Genomic DNA, 22,832 nt, shown 5'->3' on the forward strand with positions numbered 1-22,832 from the left:
GGTTTCCATGGTTTGGCATTTGAAAGCATTTTTGCAGACCAAGTTAGCACACACAGGCCCACATAGGAAGTAAATGAGACCCAAGTCTGAGAATGTTTAATATATTTTTAAAAAATAAATAAATTGGGGGGGGAGATAAACACATTTCCTGTCCCTGTAGACGTTAATGGGCGCACAGCTGGAACACAGGAAATGGGAATCCAAGCACAGGATGTGAAGGGTGGACTCATCAGTTCAATGATTTGAGAGTCAGTTAGCAGCACACACAAAATATTACTGCAGAATCAATATACAGGCCATAAAAGGTACTCATCACCGATACGATCGTTTCAGACAGCTGGAGAAGTCACATGGCCCTGATGTTACGGCGCACAGACACTAAGCTCCTTTAAGATAATAAACCGTCTGAGCAGATCCCCGTCGTCTCAAGGAGAGAACTCGACCCTGATGCTTTTCACATCTGCAGTTTGGTCTCCACCGCTCACTGCTTCTCAGATCGCAGCAGGAGCGCAGCACAGAACTTGCTCGCTTTATTACCGCGTCTGGGCGCAGTGATCTTCCAGGTGTTTGTGCAGACGCATCCAAATGTGCTTTTCAACGCTGCTGACTCCATGTGGAGATTTATGTTGTTGGTCAGAGCTGCAGCGTGCAAAAGCTTTTAAAATAACATTTTGAGGACAACATTCACAAATCATGTCAACCTGCTACTGCACATGTCAGGATCTGCTCAAGGAAAAATGGCAGCTTGCATTTTAAAACTTTATAAAAAAAAAAAAAAAAAAAAGATGGGGTGTGTTTGTAGCTGGTATTTGGGGTAAGCTCCCATATAGCAACTCTGGAGAACAATAGAAACAGACCTACTAAAACATTTAATTACATGTGTGCAACAACCTGGGAAAACCCTCCACATTTTCTACTACTAATATATATAATTCGGAAAACCACAGACTTTCATGAAATGCGTTTTGCTTTTGTACACGTCTCACCCAGAAGTGAAGTACCCTACCAGTAAAATCTGCATAGCTCCAAAAGTAAACTGCATTTCATTTAATTCCACTGCTTATGGAAACAAGATCAACCGTGAGTTACTGCTCACTTACGTATCCCCCTACTCTCGCTTATAACAGAACGCAAGCAATCGAAGGAATAGGACACTTATTATGAATGTTGACTTCAACAAATAATTAACTAACCCTGAAACAAGGAAGTAGAGAGCAGTGTCTCTCCCCAGGGATTTCAAATAGCATCCTTGTAAACGGTCATTTTGAAATAGCGTCAAAATCCATGCTAGAAGTTTCGTAAATACATTCAGTCGGTAAACAGGAAGTCAATGTGCGACAGACCTGAAAACGATATATGCAGTATCGAACCCCAAGCTGAAGCTCAGTACCAAATATCAAGCAGTTGTGATTTGTAGTTGCTGAGAAAAGTGTTACGAAAATTTTGTAAAAATCCACGCTGTGCGTTTCATAAATGTGTTCAGTCGGTAAACAGGAAGTCGATGTGCGACAGACCTGAAAACGGTATACACAGTATAGAACCCCAAGATGAAGTTTGGTGCCAAGCAGCTATGATTTGTGGTTGCTCAGAAAAGAGAGGAGAGAGGAAAAAAAAAGGTGTATCAGACGGACGGAGGTAAACCAGTATACACCCACCCCCCTCGGAGTGGGGGTATAAATAGTAAAAATATCATTAAAGAATGAAAGGTTTTCAACAGGAAACGAGTTCTCACTTTGACTATCGGCATCATTCACATCAGTCATCGCTCATGAAATACTTACTTTCAGTGCATACATACAGTACTGTACAAAAGTCTTAGGCACCCCCCTCCCCCAATACAAACTTTTAGATTTCTCTTTTATGACTTCTACATTATCGAGTCAGTACAAAAACATTGAGTGCCAAACGTTCTTTTCCCAGCACAAAAATGTTACAGAAAAAACAAAACAAAGTTTGTATCTGAGCAGCATATTACATGAGGGCACTTTTCAGATTAAAAAAAAAAAAACGAACAAATGAAGGCTACTGGGTTTTGGAGCCAAATTAAGAAGCGAGTGTGACAGTCAAAGTGTCCAGAAGAACTGCAGCTGGTTCCGCAAGATGCTCAGTAAAACCTACAGCTCGTTTCCTTAGAAAACTGCACTCGTACCTGAGACTACTATTTTTTTAAATCAAAGGGTCATCTCTCACCAAATATTGACTGGTGTTTCATTTATTATGGATTCCTGATTACTGTTTATTAGTTTTGTATATATATATATATATATATATATATATATATATATATATATATATATATACATACATATATATATACATATACACACATACATAATGAGGGCGGCATGGTGGTGTAGTGGTTAGCGCTGTCGCCTCACAGCAAGAAGGTCCGGGTTCGAGCCCCGTGGCCGGCGAGGGCCTTTCTGTGCGGAGTTTGCATGTTCTCCCCGTGTCCGTGTGGGTTTCCTCCGGGTGCTCCGGTTTCCCCCCCACAGTCCAAAGACATGCAGGTTAGGTTAACTGGTGACTAAATTGACCGTAGGTGTGAATGTGAGTGTGAATGGTTGTCTGTGTCTATGTGTCAGCCCTGTGATGACCTGGCGACTTGTCCAGGGTGAACCCCGCCTTTCGCCCGTAGTCAGCTGGGATAGGCTCCAGCTTGCCTGCGACCCTGTATAGGATAAAGCAGCTAGAGATAATGAGATGAGATATATAAAAATGTTGAAACGTTATAATTTTTAAGCCATTTTGGGTCGACAGCATTTCTTTACACGTGCCCAAGACTTTTGCACAGTGCTGTACATTCGGGTATCTGAAGCCGACCAACCCTCCAGTTCTGAAATCAGACACCCAGTCAGTCAGTTTTTGTAACACGACCTTCAACCGGCTGTTCAGATTTGTCTCCACTTTGTCACAAGAGCAGCTCATTAGAATATTAAAAGTTATCCCCCCCCCCCCCCCCCATCTGAGTATTTCCACCCACCACCAGCTAATGAGGAAAGTGCTACCTGATTAACTGGCAAAAAAAGGGGGCAGCGTGAGCAATGGCTCATCATTTAAAGGAACAAGCATGCAAATTAGCCATTCTGAACAGGGCTGTTTAACCCATGGGGTTTTATCCTTGTGGCATTTTGATCAAATCATGTCACTGATATCTCATTAAGACCTCAGGGAACCGTGTCAACTTGTGGAAAACAGGTATAATACGTCCTCTTTTTCCATTAAAGCTGGTCCGCCATTGTCTACACACTAACCCTTTCTGTAGGATCATGGCAGACATTTGGACAGCTGCAATCAAACTGCAAACTGGATCAACGCATGTGAGAATGGGACACTTCGCCATCAAGCTGCATTTATCTGTTCTGCAGAAATCCTCCTCTGTGGGTAATTTGACATCGGAATGGTTTTCCCAGAACACACTGCATCCTTGTTAAAGAGAATTTGAGACTCAGACTTTTTCTTTCAAAACCAAACCAAGTCCATCCATCTCACTGAAAGACGGTTATATTTTATTCGAGGGAGGAATTTACAAGTTATCTGAAGTTCCCTCAAAAAACACCTTCATGTCTCACACTCCCTGCATGTTTCAATCCCTCTTCCTCCTCCTCACTAACCCATAGTCCAACTCATCTTCACAATCATGTACACGATACCCAACACCATCCTCGTCGTACCCTGGAAACAGCATAACCCATGTTCTCAACAAAAAAAATGTTACTGGGACGGCTGCAGGAACAGAAATGGAATGATGTAGTGGAATCATTTTTTCAAAAAAATTTACAAAAAGTATAGAGTCATGTATTTATAGTGCAACACTAAGTAAATAATAAATAAAAACATTGTTTAAATGTTTGGTAAGTATTTGTGCACAGCAAAAATGTGCACATTATTGATAAACTATATTTAAAAAAAAAAAAAGTCTAGAAAACATGTGTTCCACTGAGAGGCTGCCAAACCCCAAGCACATTGTTTGCCATTTGCATAAACAAAGCCACCGTTTTAAACAATTGCTGCATTATGGAGAGACCAAACTGGAGCGGAAGTCAGTCTCAAATGAGTCGCCTCAGTCAGGTTATACCCCGGTCACATGGCAAAGATTTACACAATCCGATCTGATGTTGAAAAACTAACACGCACTGGTTACAAAGTCAGATTTCACAGATTCTGTCCTGGATCATCCTTCGGTCATCAAACCGCACACTATGATTTTGCCTAGAATTATAAAAAGAAGAGTTCCCAGCAACGATTCCGGTTCTCGGAAGCTGGGATCTCGCAGACTTTCTTGTGCCTGAACGACAGCTCGGCTGCCTTTGGTGTCTGGGCAAGACAGTCAGTGTCGTCACACTACAGCCTACGTTGATATCAGGTCATGAATATTAAACAATGTTTTAAAATCAGGGCACATCCGTGAGGTTAGGGTTGGATTTTACACATCTTAATTATCCTCCATAGGTGAAGCATGGGGCAGCACAGTGGTGTAGTGGTTAGCACTGTCACCTCACAGCAAGAAGGTCTGGGTTCGAGCCCCATGGCCGGCGAGGGCCTTTCCGTGCAGAGTTTGCATGTTCTCCCCGTGTCCGCGTGGGTTTCCTCCGGGTGCTCCGGTTTCCCCCACAGTCCAAAGACATGCAGGTTAGGTTAACTGGTGACTCTAAATTGACCGTAGGTGTGAATGGTTGTCTGTGTTAGCCCTGTGATGACCTGGCGACTTGTCCAGGGTGTACCCCGCCTTTCACCCGTAGTCAGCTGGGATAGGCTCCAGCTTGCCTGCGACCCTGTAGAACAGGATAAAGCGGCTAGAGATAATGAGATGAGATGAGGTGAAGCATGGCCGAACTCATGTTTTGATATTTTTGCTATTCTTTACTTCTGTTCACTGGGGTCCCCAAGTGGCTATAAGAACAGTTTGAAACAGAAGGAACTTGGAAGTTTTCAATAGCAATGGACGAGTGCTGAGCCAAACAACTGGAGGAGTTTTATGCTTCTTTGAGTTCTGTACAACTTTTACTGATTAAAATGAACATCTGGAAAGGTGCCATGATTAATACTTTTTTTTTTTAAATGACCGGACTTTCACATTAAGAGTGATTCAACATCCTACATTAACATAAGTAAATGCATTATCTAAAGCCGAGAGGACGCTACTGCGCATAAACCACTTCACTTCATTTCATCACTCTGACTGGGCCACTTAAGGAAGCTTGAGTTTGTTTTCTGCTGTTGCTTTTGCCGTACGCTTCGGCTAAAGATCACTGAAATGTAAACATCCTACCAGATTCCTATATTGTGATGATCTGGAAAGGATTTCCTCCTAAAAAAATTGGGCGAGTGGGAGTGCTACGGGAGCACAAATCCATTGCTCCGTAATTAGATGCTTATGATTAAAATGTTAAGATTGTTGGATTGTTGTTTACCCACGTACTCCTGTCTAAAAAGAAACAAACATTGAAACATGTCCAGCTATCGTTGAAGTGTCTAGGCAATGTCTGAGAACTGTTCTGTTTAGCTGCTCTGTTCAGTCCACAGGAATGCATGTGAAACACGCATTTAGTGTTCACCTCCACATCGCCCCATCTCCCCGTCCTCGCCCCAAACTTCCTGTTTCTTTGTGTCTCATCGAACAACAAAACAGTGACTTCCCAAACTGTCCCAGGCCACATTTGGAGCAGAGAGAGAGAGAGAGAGAGAGAGAGAGAGAGAGAGTGGGGGGGGGGGGGGGGGGGGGGGGGGGGAAGAGCCCCAAAAGGGAGCGAAATTACAGGTTCAAGGAGCTAAGCATAGACAAGCAGAACCACACATCTCAGGGCCATGAGGAAACATGTTCCCCAAACACACACTTGCACACTAAATATAGTGAGTGAAAAGAAACAGCAAGGTAGTGGATCTTAAACAAACCTGAAGAGGAGATGTAAAGGAGCGTAAAGTTATTTATGGTCATTTAACGACTAGTACTGGTTGAATGTCTTAAGCGTACAGAGGTGGCCATTCCCACCGAGGCAGGACTACACCCTCTAAACAAACGGCAGCTCTAGCCACATGAACACCAGGACAATCAGAATGTACATAACCTCCAGGGTTTAAACACGCAAAATGTTTCTGCAAAGAAATACATCATAATAAATTCGCTCCGCACAAACAGGAGGTGCTACGTGTTATGTTACAGCCCACGCTGCAGGAAATGCAATACAAACACTGACCATCACATGGCCCACAAGATTATGAAGCAGTCTCTCATTCAGGAAGAGGGGAAAAGAAGGAAAGTCACGAGACTACAGTAGCTGTGACACGGAAGCTGCTTAACTCCATCCACTCAATCTGTCAAAGAGTCAAGGGCACCAACGTGGAGAAGGGCAAAGCGTTAATGGTGTGTTGGTTGACTGACCTGTTCTAGGGGCGTCTTTGCTCTGAGATTCTCTGTGGAGTTTCTCAATCCGTTCAGACTTGTCCACGATTTCCTTTGGTGTGTCCTGGAAGCAAGCAAAAATAAATAAATAAATAAATAAATAAATAAATTCTCATCTCATTATCTCTAGCCGCTTTATCCTTCTACAGGGTAGCAGGCAAGCTGGAGCCTATCCCAGCTGACTACGGGCGAAAGGCGGGGTACACCCTGGACAAGTCGCCAGGTCATCACAGGGCTGACACATAGACACAGACAACCATTCACACTCACATTCACACCTACGGTCAATTTAGAGTCACCAGTTAACCTAACCTGCATGTCTTTGGACTGTGGGGGAAACCGGAGCACCCGGAGGAAACCCACGTGGACACGGGGAGAACATGCAAACTCCACACAGAAAGGCCCTCGCCGGCCCCGGGGCTCGAACCCAGGACCTTCTTGCTGTGAGGCGACAGCGCTAACCACTACACCACCGTGCCGCCCCAAATAAATAAATAAATTAATTAATTAAAAAAATCAGGAAATGAACCGATTCAAAGTGTAAACAGTAGATTCATGAAATCCAAGACTCCGTTTACAGAATGAGGGCCAACACATTGTAAAAGCAGAGACCACACTGAACACACTTTAGTGCATCTGAACAAATAGTGTATACGTTTAATTAATGTAGAGTGCATCTGAAACTGATTCGAATTTTCCTCCCAGTTCATACAGTGAAGTGTGATGAAGCAGGTAACCGAAGAAGCCACACACATACCTAGAGCAGTGGGCAGCTATGCTACAGCACCCAGAGAGCGGTGAGGGGTTAGGTGCCTTGCTCAAGGGCACTTCAGCCCAAGGCCACCCCATGTTAACCTAACCACATCTTTGGACTCTGTGTGTGTGTGTGTGTGTGGGGGGGGGGGGACATGCAAACCCCACACAGAAAGCCCCCCCGTCAGCTGCTGGGCCCGAACCTAGAGCCTTCTTGCTGTGAGGCGACCGTGATAACCACTACACCACCATGCCACCCAATAAACATACAGTATGTTAAAGAGCTGGAACATGCTTCGACTATCAGTGTTCAAGTATTCCATTAAATCAGATAAGATACAGAGGACAAAGTGTTACTTTCTGTCCCTCTCTCACTCACACACACTTATCTACAATGGGCGAAAATAACTACTAAGAGACCAGAAGATCTGCTTTACAGATGAATCTATGCTTAATGCTCATTTGAATACATTATTTCTATAGTAACAGTTCATTCACAGAGACATTTCATTCAGGTTCATGGATAAATTCATTAAAATAAAGTAATTATTGGCAAACTGCTGTGTTATAAGCAGAATTTAAAAAAAAAAAAAAAAAAAAAAAAAAAAAGGAAAAAACCCACCACTTCAGGACATGCCGTTATAGGAAACTAATCAACGGCAGTAACAGGAAGTCACATCCTGTCATTGATTATTTTCCTATAAAAAGCAAGCACTGTCCTGTTTGAAATTGAGAAGACTTAGAAAAGAATTAGGTTCGTTCTACAAACAGTGTGCTAAAGCTTTCTAAATTGTCAAGATAACCAAATTAATAATTCATCCAAACACATAACTCCTACTTCGTTCTGCCTGAACACAGCAACAAGCTCCAGTGTGAGGATTTGAAAGAGAAGGTGTTGCTTTAACTCCTGTCCTTACTGAAAGTACGACGGATTGACTGGAATAATCATCAACGAGAACAGGTGAATCACAGGACATCAGAGTGCGTGTAGGTGTGTTGGAGAGGGATAATCACCCAGATCAGATTAGAGTTTTCACAGCATGAGAAACTTGTCTGCTCCTGCAAACCTGAGTGTCGCCTGGTATAACTTAAGGGCTGCTGCTGTGGGGCAACAAGCAAGCGCTCGTCTGTCATGACTAACTGCTTACATCAGTCCAATATGCAGATGTGCGCGCGTGCACGGGGCGAGTTTACTCAGGCGAAGGGGAAATGACACAAAACTCCAACTATTCGTGCATTAAAAACAATTTCACAGAAAGCCTTACATGTGTAAGGCTGTGGGCCTTTACTCAAACTCGCAGATTCACCTTGCGAAAATGTTTAACTCAAGTAAAGCAGATGCACTGAGAAACTGGGAGGAAAGAAAAAAAAAAGTGGAGGGCATTAGGAGCAAAGGAAATACATCAACAGAACTCTATAGTACAGTATAATTACAGACCTTTCAGCCAAGACAAGAAAAACCTCTCTCTAATGTCCTGCGTGTGTGGTTTCCACACATACTGTCCCATAGTTAAAACCCAAATGTGGTTTTCAAATTGTAACCACAAAAACACCAAATGTACTACACTGAAGCCTTTAGGATTAAAATCCCTCCCTCCTCCACATACGCAAATCACATGAATGATATTTCACACCCAACAGGCTGCTACTCCTGACTCATTTCCTCAGAGTGGGTCGATGCTGTACGTCTGGTATGTGCTGTGTGTCGGACTAGAGAATCAAGTCAGTACACACCGATATAAAATATGAATTCATTCCTAACCACCTTAACACTCGAACCCTTCCCGATGCTCTCAATTCCAAAGCAGGGGAAAAAAAAAAAAAATTAATTCACCTCACCAAGCTGAGACTCAGAAAAGCTGCATTTAAAACATTAAACACACACACAAAAAAAAAAAAAACAGAAACAGTTACTAACAAACTGCACAGCAATAACAAAGTAATATTTACCTTCCTATCCAGGAGCTACTGCCTTCTCCTCCCAATCCCAACATGTGCAATGCACAGAATGAGTTGTGCTCTACCACTGTATTTCAGCTACTCCCACATCAACACTCCTCCTCCTCAGCCTTCGACACCCCCCCGTTCCTCTCCACTGTTTCGTTTGGCCTCTCAGTCTCCTCCTCTTACAGGTAAACATCTTAATTTCAGACCCAACTGTTTAAGTGACCTCATAAAGCATCGACCAAACCTGAATCAACTGAGCCACGACACAGTGTTGTAAGATTTAAACGGTTTAAAACCACACCTATAATTATACATCACCCATAAATCCGCTTTATGACATACACAGTTATACTTATTCCTACTCAATCTTCCCATCTTCCTTATTTCTGGCTGTGGCATTGTTCAGGCACTGGATTTGCACGCCACATGTCTGGTAGGATAGGAATTTATAACTCATGAATTTCAGCAAGAAAATAAGAACTCACTCAGCTGTCATAAAAGGAAGAAGGTTGGGGAGAAAAGAAATGATAGCCAGTGAAGGCTGAATGAAACGGCAGCCAAATATTTTCCGTCTGCCTTCAAACGTGTATTTTTCTACAAAACTGCTAATCCAAAGTCAGCAACTGTGTAAGATCTGGCCAGAAATTAAAGCCATTATTCATTCATTCACTCATACATGGAATATTCTACATTATTATTAGCTCAGAAATGGGGCTGTGTTATATAAATATATATGATATGATTTTATATTGAGAACCAGTGCTAAGGATGTCCAAATTGGAATTTTATTTTAGCATGCAGCAATAAATTAAATAAATAATAGCACATTTAAGAACTTGCAGTGAAATGGAAATTCAAGGATCCCACTGAAACTCAGTTTAAGCATATAGTACCGTGGGGAGGGGAAAAAAAATAAAGCACATTAACCACACTGGAAACTGGTTCTTAAAACTGTTGATCATTATAAACCTAGAAAATTCTATACTGTATTATAATATTTGGGTCATTTCCCCAAATGTCTCCTCCAAGCACCAAGCCTTTCCACATTTGTTAATTCCCCCCCCCCTCTGAGTTACATGTCGATCCTGACCTCTTCTGCTCCTCGGACTTACCTGATCCGTCCTGATGCCTTACGTCTGGCTGGAATCTCATCATCACACCGCTCCTGTGGAGGATGGCCCCATATGGACAGCCAAAAGTCACACTTGGAAGATGCTCTGGGCACTTACAGTAATGTTTTTATGTCCAAGGACTACAGTTGACTTGCTAACTTTAGGACTGCAGTTGTCATGAACAGTTTTGCACTCAAGTTTCCATCAATGAAGGAGTTATAACATCAACAAAACAGACTTCATGTTAAAACTGTTATAATCACGTTGTCTTATCCCCCAAATGAGGACGGGTTCCCTTTTGAGTCTGGTTCTTCTTGAGGTTTCTTCCTTGTGTCGTCTGAGGGAGTTTTTCCTTGCCACCGTCGCCACAGGCTTGCTCATTGCTCAAGATTAGTTCATGTTTAAAGCCTTCAATTTTCTGTAAAGCTGCTTTGCAACAATGTCCATTGTTAAAAATGCTATTAAAAAAAAAACAAAAAAAAACTTGACTTGAAATTTCACCAGCAGGACATCTAATTGAGCTCATGGATTGGTTCCTGGGAACAGGTGTGGAATTTAATGAGTGAACTGGATTGTAATTACCATTAAGTCCCAAAGGATAATATAAAATGGTTCAACCCAAATGGTTAGGGGACAGACACCGACACGTCTATCAGAATTTTCACATCAAAAAGAAAGCAAACTGGATTGCCAAGATGTGATGTTCTGTTCAGCTGGTCATGGATGTAAAGATGATAACGTTGCAAACTGAGGCTGGAATATAGAGTGAAAAATTCGTTCCCCCCAAAAAAAACCCCAAAACCTGGCACTTTATTAACAGCAATCCAGTTCAGTGCTTGATCAGCATCAGACACTACAATCTGGAGAAATGGTCCGACATCATCCTCCAGTTTTAGTAAGCACTTTATCTTGGTCAGGGTCACGCTGAATCTTGGGAACACACAAGACAATGAGAGGAACTTGAACATAGAGGAAACCCCTACAGACACTGGGAGAACACAGGAAAAACGCCATACATCCTGAGCTCGGGATCAAAACGTTAGTCCTTGGAACCATGAAGTGGTAGCAACCTCACATGCCACTGTCTGACCCAGAGAGATTTTAGCAAAGGAAAAAAAACAAAAGTTACAAGGCTGGAAAACTCAATCCAAACGGGATTTATTTTCCACAAAAGGTATCAGAGTATTAGAACACAATAACGACTCCTGTTTGAAGGAACCCAGATTCGCAGAATGAACAGTGCACCGTAATGCAAAAGTTTGTGGACACATGAATCACATTTGTAAGTTCTTGAACATCTTGTGCCAGTTTTTGCCGTTAGAATAAATCATCACTCTTCTGGGAAGGCTTTTCACTAGATTCTGCCGTCTAGCTGGGAGGATCTGTTCATTCAGCCACAAGAGTATTCAATGTGATCACGGCCTGCTTTTGTTTTAGAAAACCGGGGAAGTTTTTAAACTAAAAGTTGTGCTTTTTTTTTTTGTAGATGCAAAAGCACCTTTTGAACTTGGTTCACACGTCTCTCTTAGTATGCCGAAGATTACACTACAGACCAAACTAGATATACCATAGCTTTTTTGGGAGAAATAAATTCAGATATTTTCATCTATACATACATACATACATACATGCATACATACTTTATTTACAGCCTTAACTGCTAATATTAAGATTTGTTTTAACTGTGTGTGAACATCACCTGTGTCGAGCCTCATAAGTAACCACTGGGTGGTGGTAAATGCTCCATAATGCAAAACAAAACCATTCAGACAAGCTACAGAGTGAAAAGCACTTGGTCAAACAGTTGAAACGAAATAAACTGAATAGAGATTTTTCACATTCTTCACATTTCCGTGACCACTGTAGTCTGGGCCTGTATACGTATTCACAAAAGTGAGCCAGAGGTGTGAGTAAGATGTGTTAATAACAGTCTGGTGAGTCATATTGTTATAACACCATGTACGGGTTTTCTTAGTGATAATTCTGTCATCACTGGCAGTGTAATGTTCAGATGTTTGATTCAATAAAATCGAACATGTAAAAAGGAGGTGAAACAGGTGCTCCTTTCCTTTTAACCTGACACGTTTTCTCTTCCCTGCAATTAGATGCGATTTTATTTGTACTGCTTGAAATGAAATATTTTTAGATTCCACGTTAAACGTCTTCAAGACAGTTCAAGTCATTGAGTTACAGTTGAATGTAAAAAGGTCCTGAAGTTTATCATGAGTTTAAAAAAAAAGTTTCAAAAGCCTTTTAGCAGAATATACGAGGAGTCGAATACCCAATTAAACACATATGAAACAAAACCTAGTACTATCGCGTTTTCCTTCATGAGCTGAAAATTTGTTTGTATTTTTTAAAATTAACCATTTTCAATTATCTTGGGCCCTTCAACAAGTTTATTATAAGCATAAAAAAAAAAAGTTATTACATACTATACACTTTTACATACTATACACTACTTTATCAGGAACACCCATACATCCACCTGCTGTTTGATGCAGTTCTCTAAAAATCAGCCAATCCCTTGACAGCAGCGCAATGCATAAAATCATGCAGATACAAATCGAGAGCTTCAGTTAATGTTCACTCTAAACATCAGAATGGAAAAAATTGTGATCTCAAAAGGTGACTTTCACTGTAGCATGGATGTTGGCTTGAATATTTCAGAAACTGCTGATCTCCTGGGGTTTTCTCTCACACACACACACCTAGAGTTTACACAGAATGGTGCGGTAAAAAAATAAATAAATAAATACCACTGCGAGAGTGAACGAGCGACAGTTCCGTGGGTGGAAACAAACGCCTTGTTGATGAGAGGTCAGAGAAAAATGGCCAGATTGGTTCAAGCTGCCAGGAAGGACATAGCAACTCCTATAATCACTCTTTACAACTGGGGTGAGCAGAAAAGCACCTCAGCATGCAACAGCAGAAGAGCACACTGGGTTCCACTCCTACACCCAAGAACAGGAATCTTAGAATCAAGAACAAGTTCCTATTAAATTGGCCGGTGAGTGCAATTATACATTTTAGAAATAGAAAAGTTAACACTATAGAAACCATTTAACACTAATGATCCGTTTCCCCTTCATCTCATTTAGACATTGAAATCTGTTAACTGGAATGTCTAGTTAAACACCCTATTATTTACGTTTTATAATAAAGCCACACCTATTGCACCTGAGCAGTAGCACTGAGTGGTGCTTTAAACCAGGACACAGCCAGCTGCGTTCTTACCAAGCTCTCATTCCAAACACGCAATTAGTGATGTATGACAAACATCCTGTTTTAGCTGACCCCAAATCTTTCCTCCATCTCAGTTTGTGCATTCCCACAATTCCACAGTCCAGGAAGTTAGCACTGAGGAAGCAATGAGTAATCCGACCTGAATGAGGTCTAATTCAATTCTGACTTGCAAATTATTTCAGATTTTATACAAACAACGTAGACCAAGATCTTCTCTGCATCCTGAGGCACAGTGTGGCAGTGGGAGGTGAAGCTGGAGCTGTTTTTAGGATATCAGGCACCAGAAAAGGAAAGAGAAGACGTGTAATGGTGAAATTCCATGCAAGTGGCACTCTTACCATGTGCGCCCCCCCAAAAAAAAGGCAGCGCACTATGGACTTCTAGATTCTATACGAATTTGTAAAAAAACTGCTCTGAATTGGTCAGAAATCATTCATGCAATCAATCATGAGGAGTGTTTCAATGCCAACACCATTTTAACCTGACGTACTGCCCCGTAGCCGTAACCGCTAATTGTACAGCAAAGATAACATTTAATTAGACTACTTTTGAAGGCACGCCTGGACTGTATCCATCCTGCTTGTAAAAAGGTGCCTGCTCTCATTTTTTGGGACGTACCTAATAATGTTAGAACAAGCAGAGTTAATCTGTGAATCACAGGCTGAGCAGCAGACCAAAAAAGTTAAAACTTCGCTTAGCTGTCTTGAGATGAAGACTGAATATCCACTTTTTCACTGGACACTTAAACAAGCACTAAACCAACACAGTTATGATTTTCAAAAGAAACTTCAATTCAATTCTCAAACTCGCTCCGCTACTGCTTTATTAACAGCTGCTTACATTTAAGCATCATTTAATCCCAAAGAACTGAGTGAAGAACTTCTTCAAAACAAGCAGTCATTACCTCTGTCAACTGTGTTGGAAGAGGTTATATTTTAGCCAGTTTATCGGTTCCCAGTGTAACTTAAAAAGTAGTGAACGGATTTTGATGAAATTTGGTGGAAAGGTACGCCCTGGGTCAAGGAATGATTGATTAGATTTTGATCCAAATCCGGGCATGTATGCAGCTCTAGAAGAATCCAGGCATGTATGCAGATCCAGGATTTTTTTTTTTGTCTCCCCCAACTTAACTCAAAGTAATGAACGGATTTTGATGAAATTTGGTGGACAGCTTTACTATTATCTTCAGTTCAAGTGATTTGATTTTGATGTTGATATGTGGCCTGGTGGAGGTATGCACACTACCAAGTGCTCTTCTACTTCTGTTATGGGACATGCCCTGTTCAATCGCCGCTTTATTTATAAAAAAAAAAGTCTCTCTAGAAAAATTTCAAACCACAATTGGTGAGGGGGAGGCTTGGCAGTTGATTCACATACTTTTAAATTAAAGAGCAAGCTCACACTTAATACTTTTTTTTTTTTTTTTTACATAAACCATCATTGTTCATAAGCATGGTATTATCTCTCAGTAGCTGTTTGTATAAACTAAAAGAACATTATCAGTCCAGTGCTTGGAACTCTGACAGTTTTAAGCTGCAAGACCACTGGTTAAAATGCCTTTACAGTAGATTTACTGCTCACGGTTATGTAGTGAACCGAGAGGTTTGTTGACTGTCTCGCAAAGAAGAGCTGATGACCTGAATACAAGAGAGTCCTGAAGAGCGTCGGATTTTAAAACTGCACCATGGAGGCAAAAATCATAAGAAGCATCACTTTATTTAATTAAAAAAAAAAAAAAAAAAAAAAAAAAAACACCCACTCTTAAGCATCACTGGTGGGTTCAGTTAAATACCCACAAAATTGTTCAATTTTTTTTTTTATCTGCTGCTCAGCCTGCGATTCACAGATTAGCTCGGCTTGTTATATTACGTAGGTACGTTCCAAAAATGAAAGCAGGCACAAACACAAAAGCAAAACAGTTTAAAGAGCCACTATGCACAATACCAGTGGAACAAGACGGCAGCATTCCACAGACGGCACTTAACACGCTTCATGGGAAAGATACAGACACTGGTATTTATGCACCAAACTCGAGCTACAACAATAAGCCTTTAATTATTGAACTAACTCTGAGCAGGATTTCCATGATTCCTGTGGAAGAATTTTGAGCCTCAGTGCGCAGCGTTTTCCTTTCTCCTCATTTCTGACAATTTCCACAAGATGAAAAAACATTCTTAGGTTTGGCAAAATAATTCAAATGTACCTTTAATTATGTAATTCAAGCCATCAGCTAACTTAACTCATCACACACTTCCTCAGAAACACACATCTTATTGAACTACAGCTCAAGGCAGCACAGTCAGAAAGTGCCATTTACCCTGTTCTAAAGCTCACGGGACACCTGATTGGCTAGTGTCACTGTGATTGACGGGGGAAAAGTGCCTCCCAGCCCTCGCAGTATTTGATCTGGATCCTGAACAATTGTGATAAATGAAAATGAGGATTTGATTAACAGCTAAAATGTCTTCCTTTTTTTTTGGAAATAAAATACTTGTACATTTCAAAACGCATCTTTCCCCAACAGAAAATGTCACCAATCCATCATCACCTTCCACTATTCACTCACCTCCAAGTCCAAGTTTCTTTGAGGCTTTTGTTGCTTCTCCATCTGCTGCCCAGTTAAATGAACCTTCTCTAGTGCACCTGCTTGGAAGTAGACAGGTATAAGATTTACGCCAATATAGGTACATTTCACACCAACACTACTGTTTTTCATTCAAGCAAACAGCACGTTCATGTGGCTCATACCCTCAATCTCTTCATCTCTCAGTCTGCGAATGGCAGCACGGATGAGTTTCCTCTCTTCGTACTCTGTGCTACTACGCAACTGCAAAGAATAAAGAAGGGGGAAGAAAAAAAAATCTATACCATTCAAAAACCAGGACAAGTGAGCAATTTAATTACAATACATCCACACGTAATCCAATCATAATGCTCTACATCATATCCAGCGTTTCCCAGACTTTTGCTTTGCACACAAACATAGGTTTTATTTCCCATTTTCCTTTCCTTAAAATCTTGTGGTCTGATGAACTATAAGCTCTTTGCTTTACTGGTTTGAATACTGTATATATGCGCAACTATATTAGATCATGAATTTAGTAGTAGAAGGCTACAAACTGCATAAGGTGTGTCCAATATAAAGGGGGGAAAAAAGGCATATGCAGCAGTCCATCATACTCAAAGCTGATTTTCAAGCACTTCAGCTCTGAAAAATGCACTGCTCTGTGTTCCAGATGTACAGTATCTTGCAAAAGTATTCATCCCCCTTAATATTTGTCATGTTTTGTCGCATTACAAACTGGAATTAAAATGGATTTTTGGGGGATTAGAATGGATTTTTGGGCGGGCGGCTGGCTGTTAACTGTAATGAAAATTTAGAATTAGCAGTGAATCACATTATTGATTGCATTTGAAGCAGGAAGTTTGATATACAAATCAGAATAACAAAAAACATTAACAGATAAATCAGACAATGCACAGGCAATTTAGGGAAATCCCTGCAGTTGTGGTCTTAACTGGTCTTGAAGGAAAAAATCCTGAGTCCTCCATGTCCGAGAAAAAAAAAATAAAATGCAGAACTTCAAAAAGTGGTCTTGAGACCAAGCCTGGCCTCAAGTACTACAACGCTAGTAGGAAAATGTACACCCGTATTAACTCCATTCTTAGGAGACTTTACCCCCAAGGGTGTAGCATGTTGCACTTCAAAGTGTTTTACAATTCTCTGGATAACTGCAAGACGACTAAAATACGGCATGTCACAGTGCACAAAAATGTTTTCCCAAAGCGCAGACAAAATCTGCTCATAAAAATCACAGACATGTCTACTCAGACGAACTAAAAATATCAGACCACCTCCGAGTTTGTCCCCAAAAAATAAAAGTAGGTATTTTGGGATGACATTTTCTTCAGGGTGGAGACAGAAAAAGACAGTGCTGATCCAAACACTGTTTGTGTAGCTATAGAGAGAAAAGGTCATAAATTGTGGCAAAATCCATAATTGTGTGGCAGCCTGGGAAAATCCTTCACATGGTAAAAATTTCTACTATACAAGCCTCAAGTTCTGAACACTGCATGTTTTTCAACCACAACTGAAGTGAAAGAGTGAAAAATGGGATCCAACAACTTGATCAAAGCTTGATGTTCACTTACAGTTGTGGTCAGAAGTTTACATACATGGACATGACCATCAAAGCCATGGCAATATTGGGCTTTCATTGATATCTCTGAACTGTTGTGTGCGTGTGTTTTTTATTTTTTTTTTTCCCTGGGGCAGAATGGTTGTACGGCATACATCTTTAACAGAAAAAAGTGAGTTTGGTGCACACATTTATTTTGGGTTTACAGAAATCAACTTGGGGTCAAAAATATGCATACAGCACACCTAATATTTGGTTAACATGTCCCTTAGGGCGTTGAGTTTCACCTTGCCCAGAAGCTTTTGGTTGCAATCAACAAGCTTCTGGTGGGATATTAGACCAAATTTTGGGGTGTCCCATTCATTCCTCCCCCATTAAAGATGTTCTGCAATCATTCTGGCACAGAAAACAAAAAGTTCAAAGAAAGCATTAAAAGCCCAATACTGCCATTACTCATATCTATGATGAGTGTATATGTAAACTTCTGACCTCAACTTCTAGCTAGCAAGGTATTAGATATCTTTAGGACTGTGCATCAACTCCTAAACATACATCTTCACAGGAAGCTAATCTAGGAGTTTAAAAAGTAAATAAATGCACTTCCATGCCATGTTGGTGAAACGTACTGCTGCTTTCATACACTGTAGTGGAGGTTACAGACTAGTATGTTACAGGCAGAAAAACATGGATTTTTCATGTTTTTAATATTATTTGACCAGAATCCCATACTGCATATAATGGTGTTGGATCCTGCATCTTCTGTCTTGGTACCTACCATCGCAGAGAGCTCATCAATGTTCTTAATGTCCTGGAGCTTCCGAGAAAGCAAGTCCAAGGATGCTGCCAAATCAGGCCTGTGAATATACAAGAAACAGAGACACACGTATAATTCAGGATCAAACACCCTGATAGTTGTGTATAGTGCTGCAACTGACAGCTGTATGCTGCACCCAGCAGCTGGATGCTCGCATGCAAGAAAGTTTTTCTTGGCAGGAAGAAATGTCAGTTGAAGAAAAAACTATTAAGAATGGAAAATGTGAGTGAGGAGGAAGGAGTGAAATTCTCTCCATACTTGTACGTAAGTGGGAGAAAGAGGACGGACCGTGGGCTTGGCCTTAACACAGTCTCAACAGTGCATGAACTGACCAACTCGGATCAAAAACAACAGTCCTTTTGTTATCAAAATGTCAAAGGAGTTTGGTTCAGAACACTTTCCAATCAGAAGGTAATAGCTAACAATTGGAACTTTTCATTACAAGCAAAACATTTACATATTACTGATCTCCCAAACCTCACCAGAATCAAAGTACAAATTGTCTACTACCGATGCTGATTTTCTTTATCATCATGTCTGTGCTCCTGGGCCCGTCTGAATCGCTTGTGTGTCAGCGCAGCCTCCAGGTCTTCAATCTCACGGTGGCGCAGCTCTCGAATAGCTGAGCGTATGAGTCGCCGCTCGGTCATATCCACAGTGCCATCGAGCTGAAAAACATATGACATGCAGTACACAGCTTAAAGGGAGTTTTAATTTTTTTTTTTTAAAAAGTAGTTAGGGTATTGTCCTTCTACTGGTTAGCATTAACTCCAAAGTAGAATTAAATAACCTTATACCGTATTATACACTCACTGGCGACCTGCTTATTCATGTTACACTCCAATCAATCATGTATATAAAAATCATGTACATACACAAGAGCTTCAGTTAAACGTTCACGTCAGAAATCAGAATGGGGCAAAACGTGATCTCCGTGACACTGATAGCCATTTTCCACAAACAGGGAACGGGTTCCGTTCTGATTCACGCACCAAATTTTGAACAGTTCAGAGCATTTCAACCAAAAATAAAATTGATTTGGAGCCTGAAAACTTATAAATGTAACAAATATAGCTGGGTTGTCCCAGCACAAACCACATCAGTGGGTGGGTCATTGGTTAAGAGAGGAAGCACAGCGCAGCAATGGAGAACACAATGGTAAAGGATAGATCTTCAGAAAAAAAAAAGAAATGGAATGAAAAAATATCTGCAATACAAGTTCACTCCTTTTTGACCAACAGGGAATGGGTTCTTGAACTGGTTCCATTCAGGATTCTTTGAACCTTGGTGCCAGGTAGCAAACCAGCCCACATTTTTCACCAGTTTTGAGAGAACCATTGTAATCAAGCATGTGTCACGGACAGCGTTGCACAATTCACAACAGTAGTAAACAGCAGCAGCAAGATGGCGGAGCGCATGGATTACATACGAGCTTGTGTTCAGTTAGTTACTGCCCATCTTTGTTTTTGGTCCAGTTTTGCTGAAGATGTATCCTTTTTCATTGCGTTCTCCACTGCTATGCTTCCGTTCCCACTCCAAACTAATGACATACCCACTGGTGTCATCATGGTTTGTGCTGGAAAACACTGGCTGTGTGTCAGTTCCAGCTGAGAACCAACTTTCCAGCTTCCAAAGCAATTTATTTTTGGTTGAAATGCTCTGGCCTGAGTTTCCCAAAAGCATCACAGCACAAAGATGATTAAATGGTAGAGAGCAGCACAATGAATGTGCGCTCTCCTAGTTAAGATGCTCTTAGTAATAAAGGGTTTTGGGAAACCCACCAGTGAACTGTACAAAATTTGGTGGACGAACAAGAACAGAACACGTTCGCTATTGGTGGAAAAGGGGTAACAAGGAATGAATGTGCTTCACCTTCTTACTACTGTTTACCTTTATTGTGCATTTGGCAACGCCCTCTGTTCAGGACATCCTCGATTACAATGGTTCTGCTCAAAACTGGTGAAAGCATAGGCTGGTTCACAAGCTAGCACCAAGGTTTAAAGAATCATGAACAGAACCGGTTCAAGAACCCAGTCTCTTTTCGTCAAAAAAGGGGTATGACTGGTGGCGGTGGTTGTGGTATTGTTCACAAGCAAGTTTGAATATTTCAGAAACTGCTCATCTTCTGGGATTTTCACACAAGTTTCTAGAGTTGACTTCAATAATAATTGGTTATTTTTTTAAGGGGGGGGGGATAAATAAAATAAACCCAAAGCAATCCAAATAGTGGCAGTTCAGCAGGCAGAAAAGCCTTGTTGAAAGAGTTCAGAGGAGAAGAGTCAGACTGGTTCCAGTTAAATGGAAGTCTACAGTAACTCAAAATCACACTTTACCACCATGATGAGCAGAAAAGCATCTCAAACAATGCAACACATTGAACCTTGAGGCAGATGGGCACCAAAACTGGACAGCTGACAATAGATTATTATTATTATTCATACCACAGCGTGCAGAAGTCTACATTCTGATTGGCTAATAGGTGTTGATTAATCTTCTGTAACAGCAGTAATGCCGGCTGCAAAGCAGATCACAGGTTTATATACAGTATGAATGTGCTTGGTTTAATATGTAATCTTTTTTAGAGTAACTTGGACAGCAAAGACACCTCATAACCCAATCCTTATAATATTCTTTAAAATAAATAAAATTTAAAAAATAAAAACTCATTTACACTTTATCGGCAAGTGGATTTGATTCATTTGTATTTTTGGAAGGAGTCTCCAATGCTAGAACTTTAACAGTTAGAGGTAAAACTAATCTTTTAGGATTCCTGACACAGGAAAAGTTGAAGACTTTGTGATGTGACAAACTGACATTTGTCTTCAAGTATCAGACAATTTATTTTTTTTGCACAAAATAACGCAACCTTACCAGTTGATGTATCACAAGACATTGTGTATTGTGCCCCCCCCAAAAAAAATCCTGATTCTTGCTCATACAGCACCTTGCAAAAGTATTCATCCCCCTTGGTACTTGTCCTGTTTTGTTGCATTACAAGCTGGAATTAAAATGGATTTTTTGAGGGTTAGCACCATTTGATTTACACAACATGCCTACTACTTTAAAAAGGTGCACTTTTTTCTTTTTGAATTGTGACACAATTAAGATGAAAAAACAGAAATCTGGAGTGTGCGTAAGTATTCACCCCCTCAAAGTCAATACTTTGTAGAGCCATCTTTTGCTACAATTACAGCTGCAAGTCTCTTGGGGTATGTCTCTATTAGCTTAGCACATCTAGCCACTGGGATTTTTGCCCATTCCTCAAGGCAAAACTGCTCCAACTTAGATGGGTTGTGTTGGTGTACAGCAATCTTCAAGTTATGCCAAAGATTCTCAATTGGATTGAGGTCTGGGCTTTGACGAGGCCATTCAAAGACATTTAAATATGTTTAATCACTCCACTGTAGCTTTAGCACTATGCTTAGGGTCCTTGTCCTGCTGGAATGTGAACCTTCGTCCTAGTCTCAAACAGGCTTTCCTCCAGAATTGCCCTGTATTTAATGCCATCCATCTTTCCATCAGTCCTGACCAGCTTTCCTGTCACTGAAGATGAAAAGCATCCCCATGCTTCACTGTAGGAACGGTGTTCTCAGGGTGTTGGGTTGGTGCCACACATGGCATTTCCTATGATGGCCAAAAATATAAATTTGTCTCTCATTTGACCAGAGAATCTTCTTCCATGTGTTTGGGGAGTCTGCCATGCTGTTGGGCAAACTCCAAACATGATTTTTTTTTTTTTTAAAGCAATGACTTATCTGGCTACTCTTCCATAAAGCCCCACTCTTTGGAGTGCATTGCTTAAAGTGGTCCTATGGACAGATATTCCCATCTCCACTGTGGATCTTTGCAGCTCCTTCAGTGTTATCTTTGGTGTCTTTGTTGCATCTCTGATTCATGCCCTCCTTGCCCGGTCTAAGAGTTTTGGTGGTCGGCCTTCTCTCGTCAGGTTTGTAGTGGTGCCATATTCTTTCCATTTTGCTATAATGGATTTAATGGTGCTCCCTGGGATATTCAAAGTTTGGGATATTTATGACACAACCCTGATCTATACTTCTCCACAACTTTGTCTCTGACCTGTTTGGAGTGCTCCTTGGTTTTCATGTTGCTTGCTTAGTCATGTAGCAGAGTCAGGGTCCTTCCAGAACAGGTTGATTTATACAGACATCATGTGACACTTCGATTGCACACAGGTGGATCTTAATGAAGTGAGAATTTGAATTGGTTGGACCAGCTCTTATTTAGGGGTTTCGTACGAAAGGGGGTGAATACTTATGCACACTCCAGATTTCTGTTTTTTCATCAATATTAAAATAAATAAATAAATAAATACCCCCCCACACACACACCAATATCCACCTTTAAAGCGGTAGGCATGTTGGTGTAAATCAAATGGTGCTAATCCCCCCAAAAATCAATTC

General features: G+C 40.9%; 1 protein-coding gene across 2 annotated transcripts in view; it reads right to left on the reverse strand.

The window, feature by feature from the left end:
- smtnb (smoothelin b) overlaps positions 1-22,832 on the reverse strand; it is an 84,144-nt gene that overhangs the window by 38,648 nt on the left and 22,664 nt on the right. The window contains exons 2-6 of one of the 2 annotated variants that reach the window (XM_060906791.1): positions 18,925-19,082; positions 18,376-18,454; positions 16,210-16,288; positions 16,028-16,104; positions 6,383-6,467 (exon numbers count right to left, since the gene is read on the reverse strand). In XM_060906791.1, the coding sequence (XP_060762774.1) occupies positions 6,383-6,467; positions 16,028-16,104; positions 16,210-16,288; positions 18,376-18,454; positions 18,925-19,082 (478 nt within the window). Of the gene's footprint in view, positions 1-6,382; positions 6,468-16,027; positions 16,108-16,209; positions 16,289-18,375; positions 18,455-18,924; positions 19,083-22,832 lie in introns of both variants that reach the window. The other variant, XM_060906790.1, reaches the window with a different exon arrangement.

This window comes from Neoarius graeffei, chromosome 24, assembly GCF_027579695.1.
Source record: "Neoarius graeffei isolate fNeoGra1 chromosome 24, fNeoGra1.pri, whole genome shotgun sequence".
Classification (NCBI taxonomy): domain Eukaryota; kingdom Metazoa; phylum Chordata; class Actinopteri; order Siluriformes; family Ariidae; genus Neoarius; species Neoarius graeffei.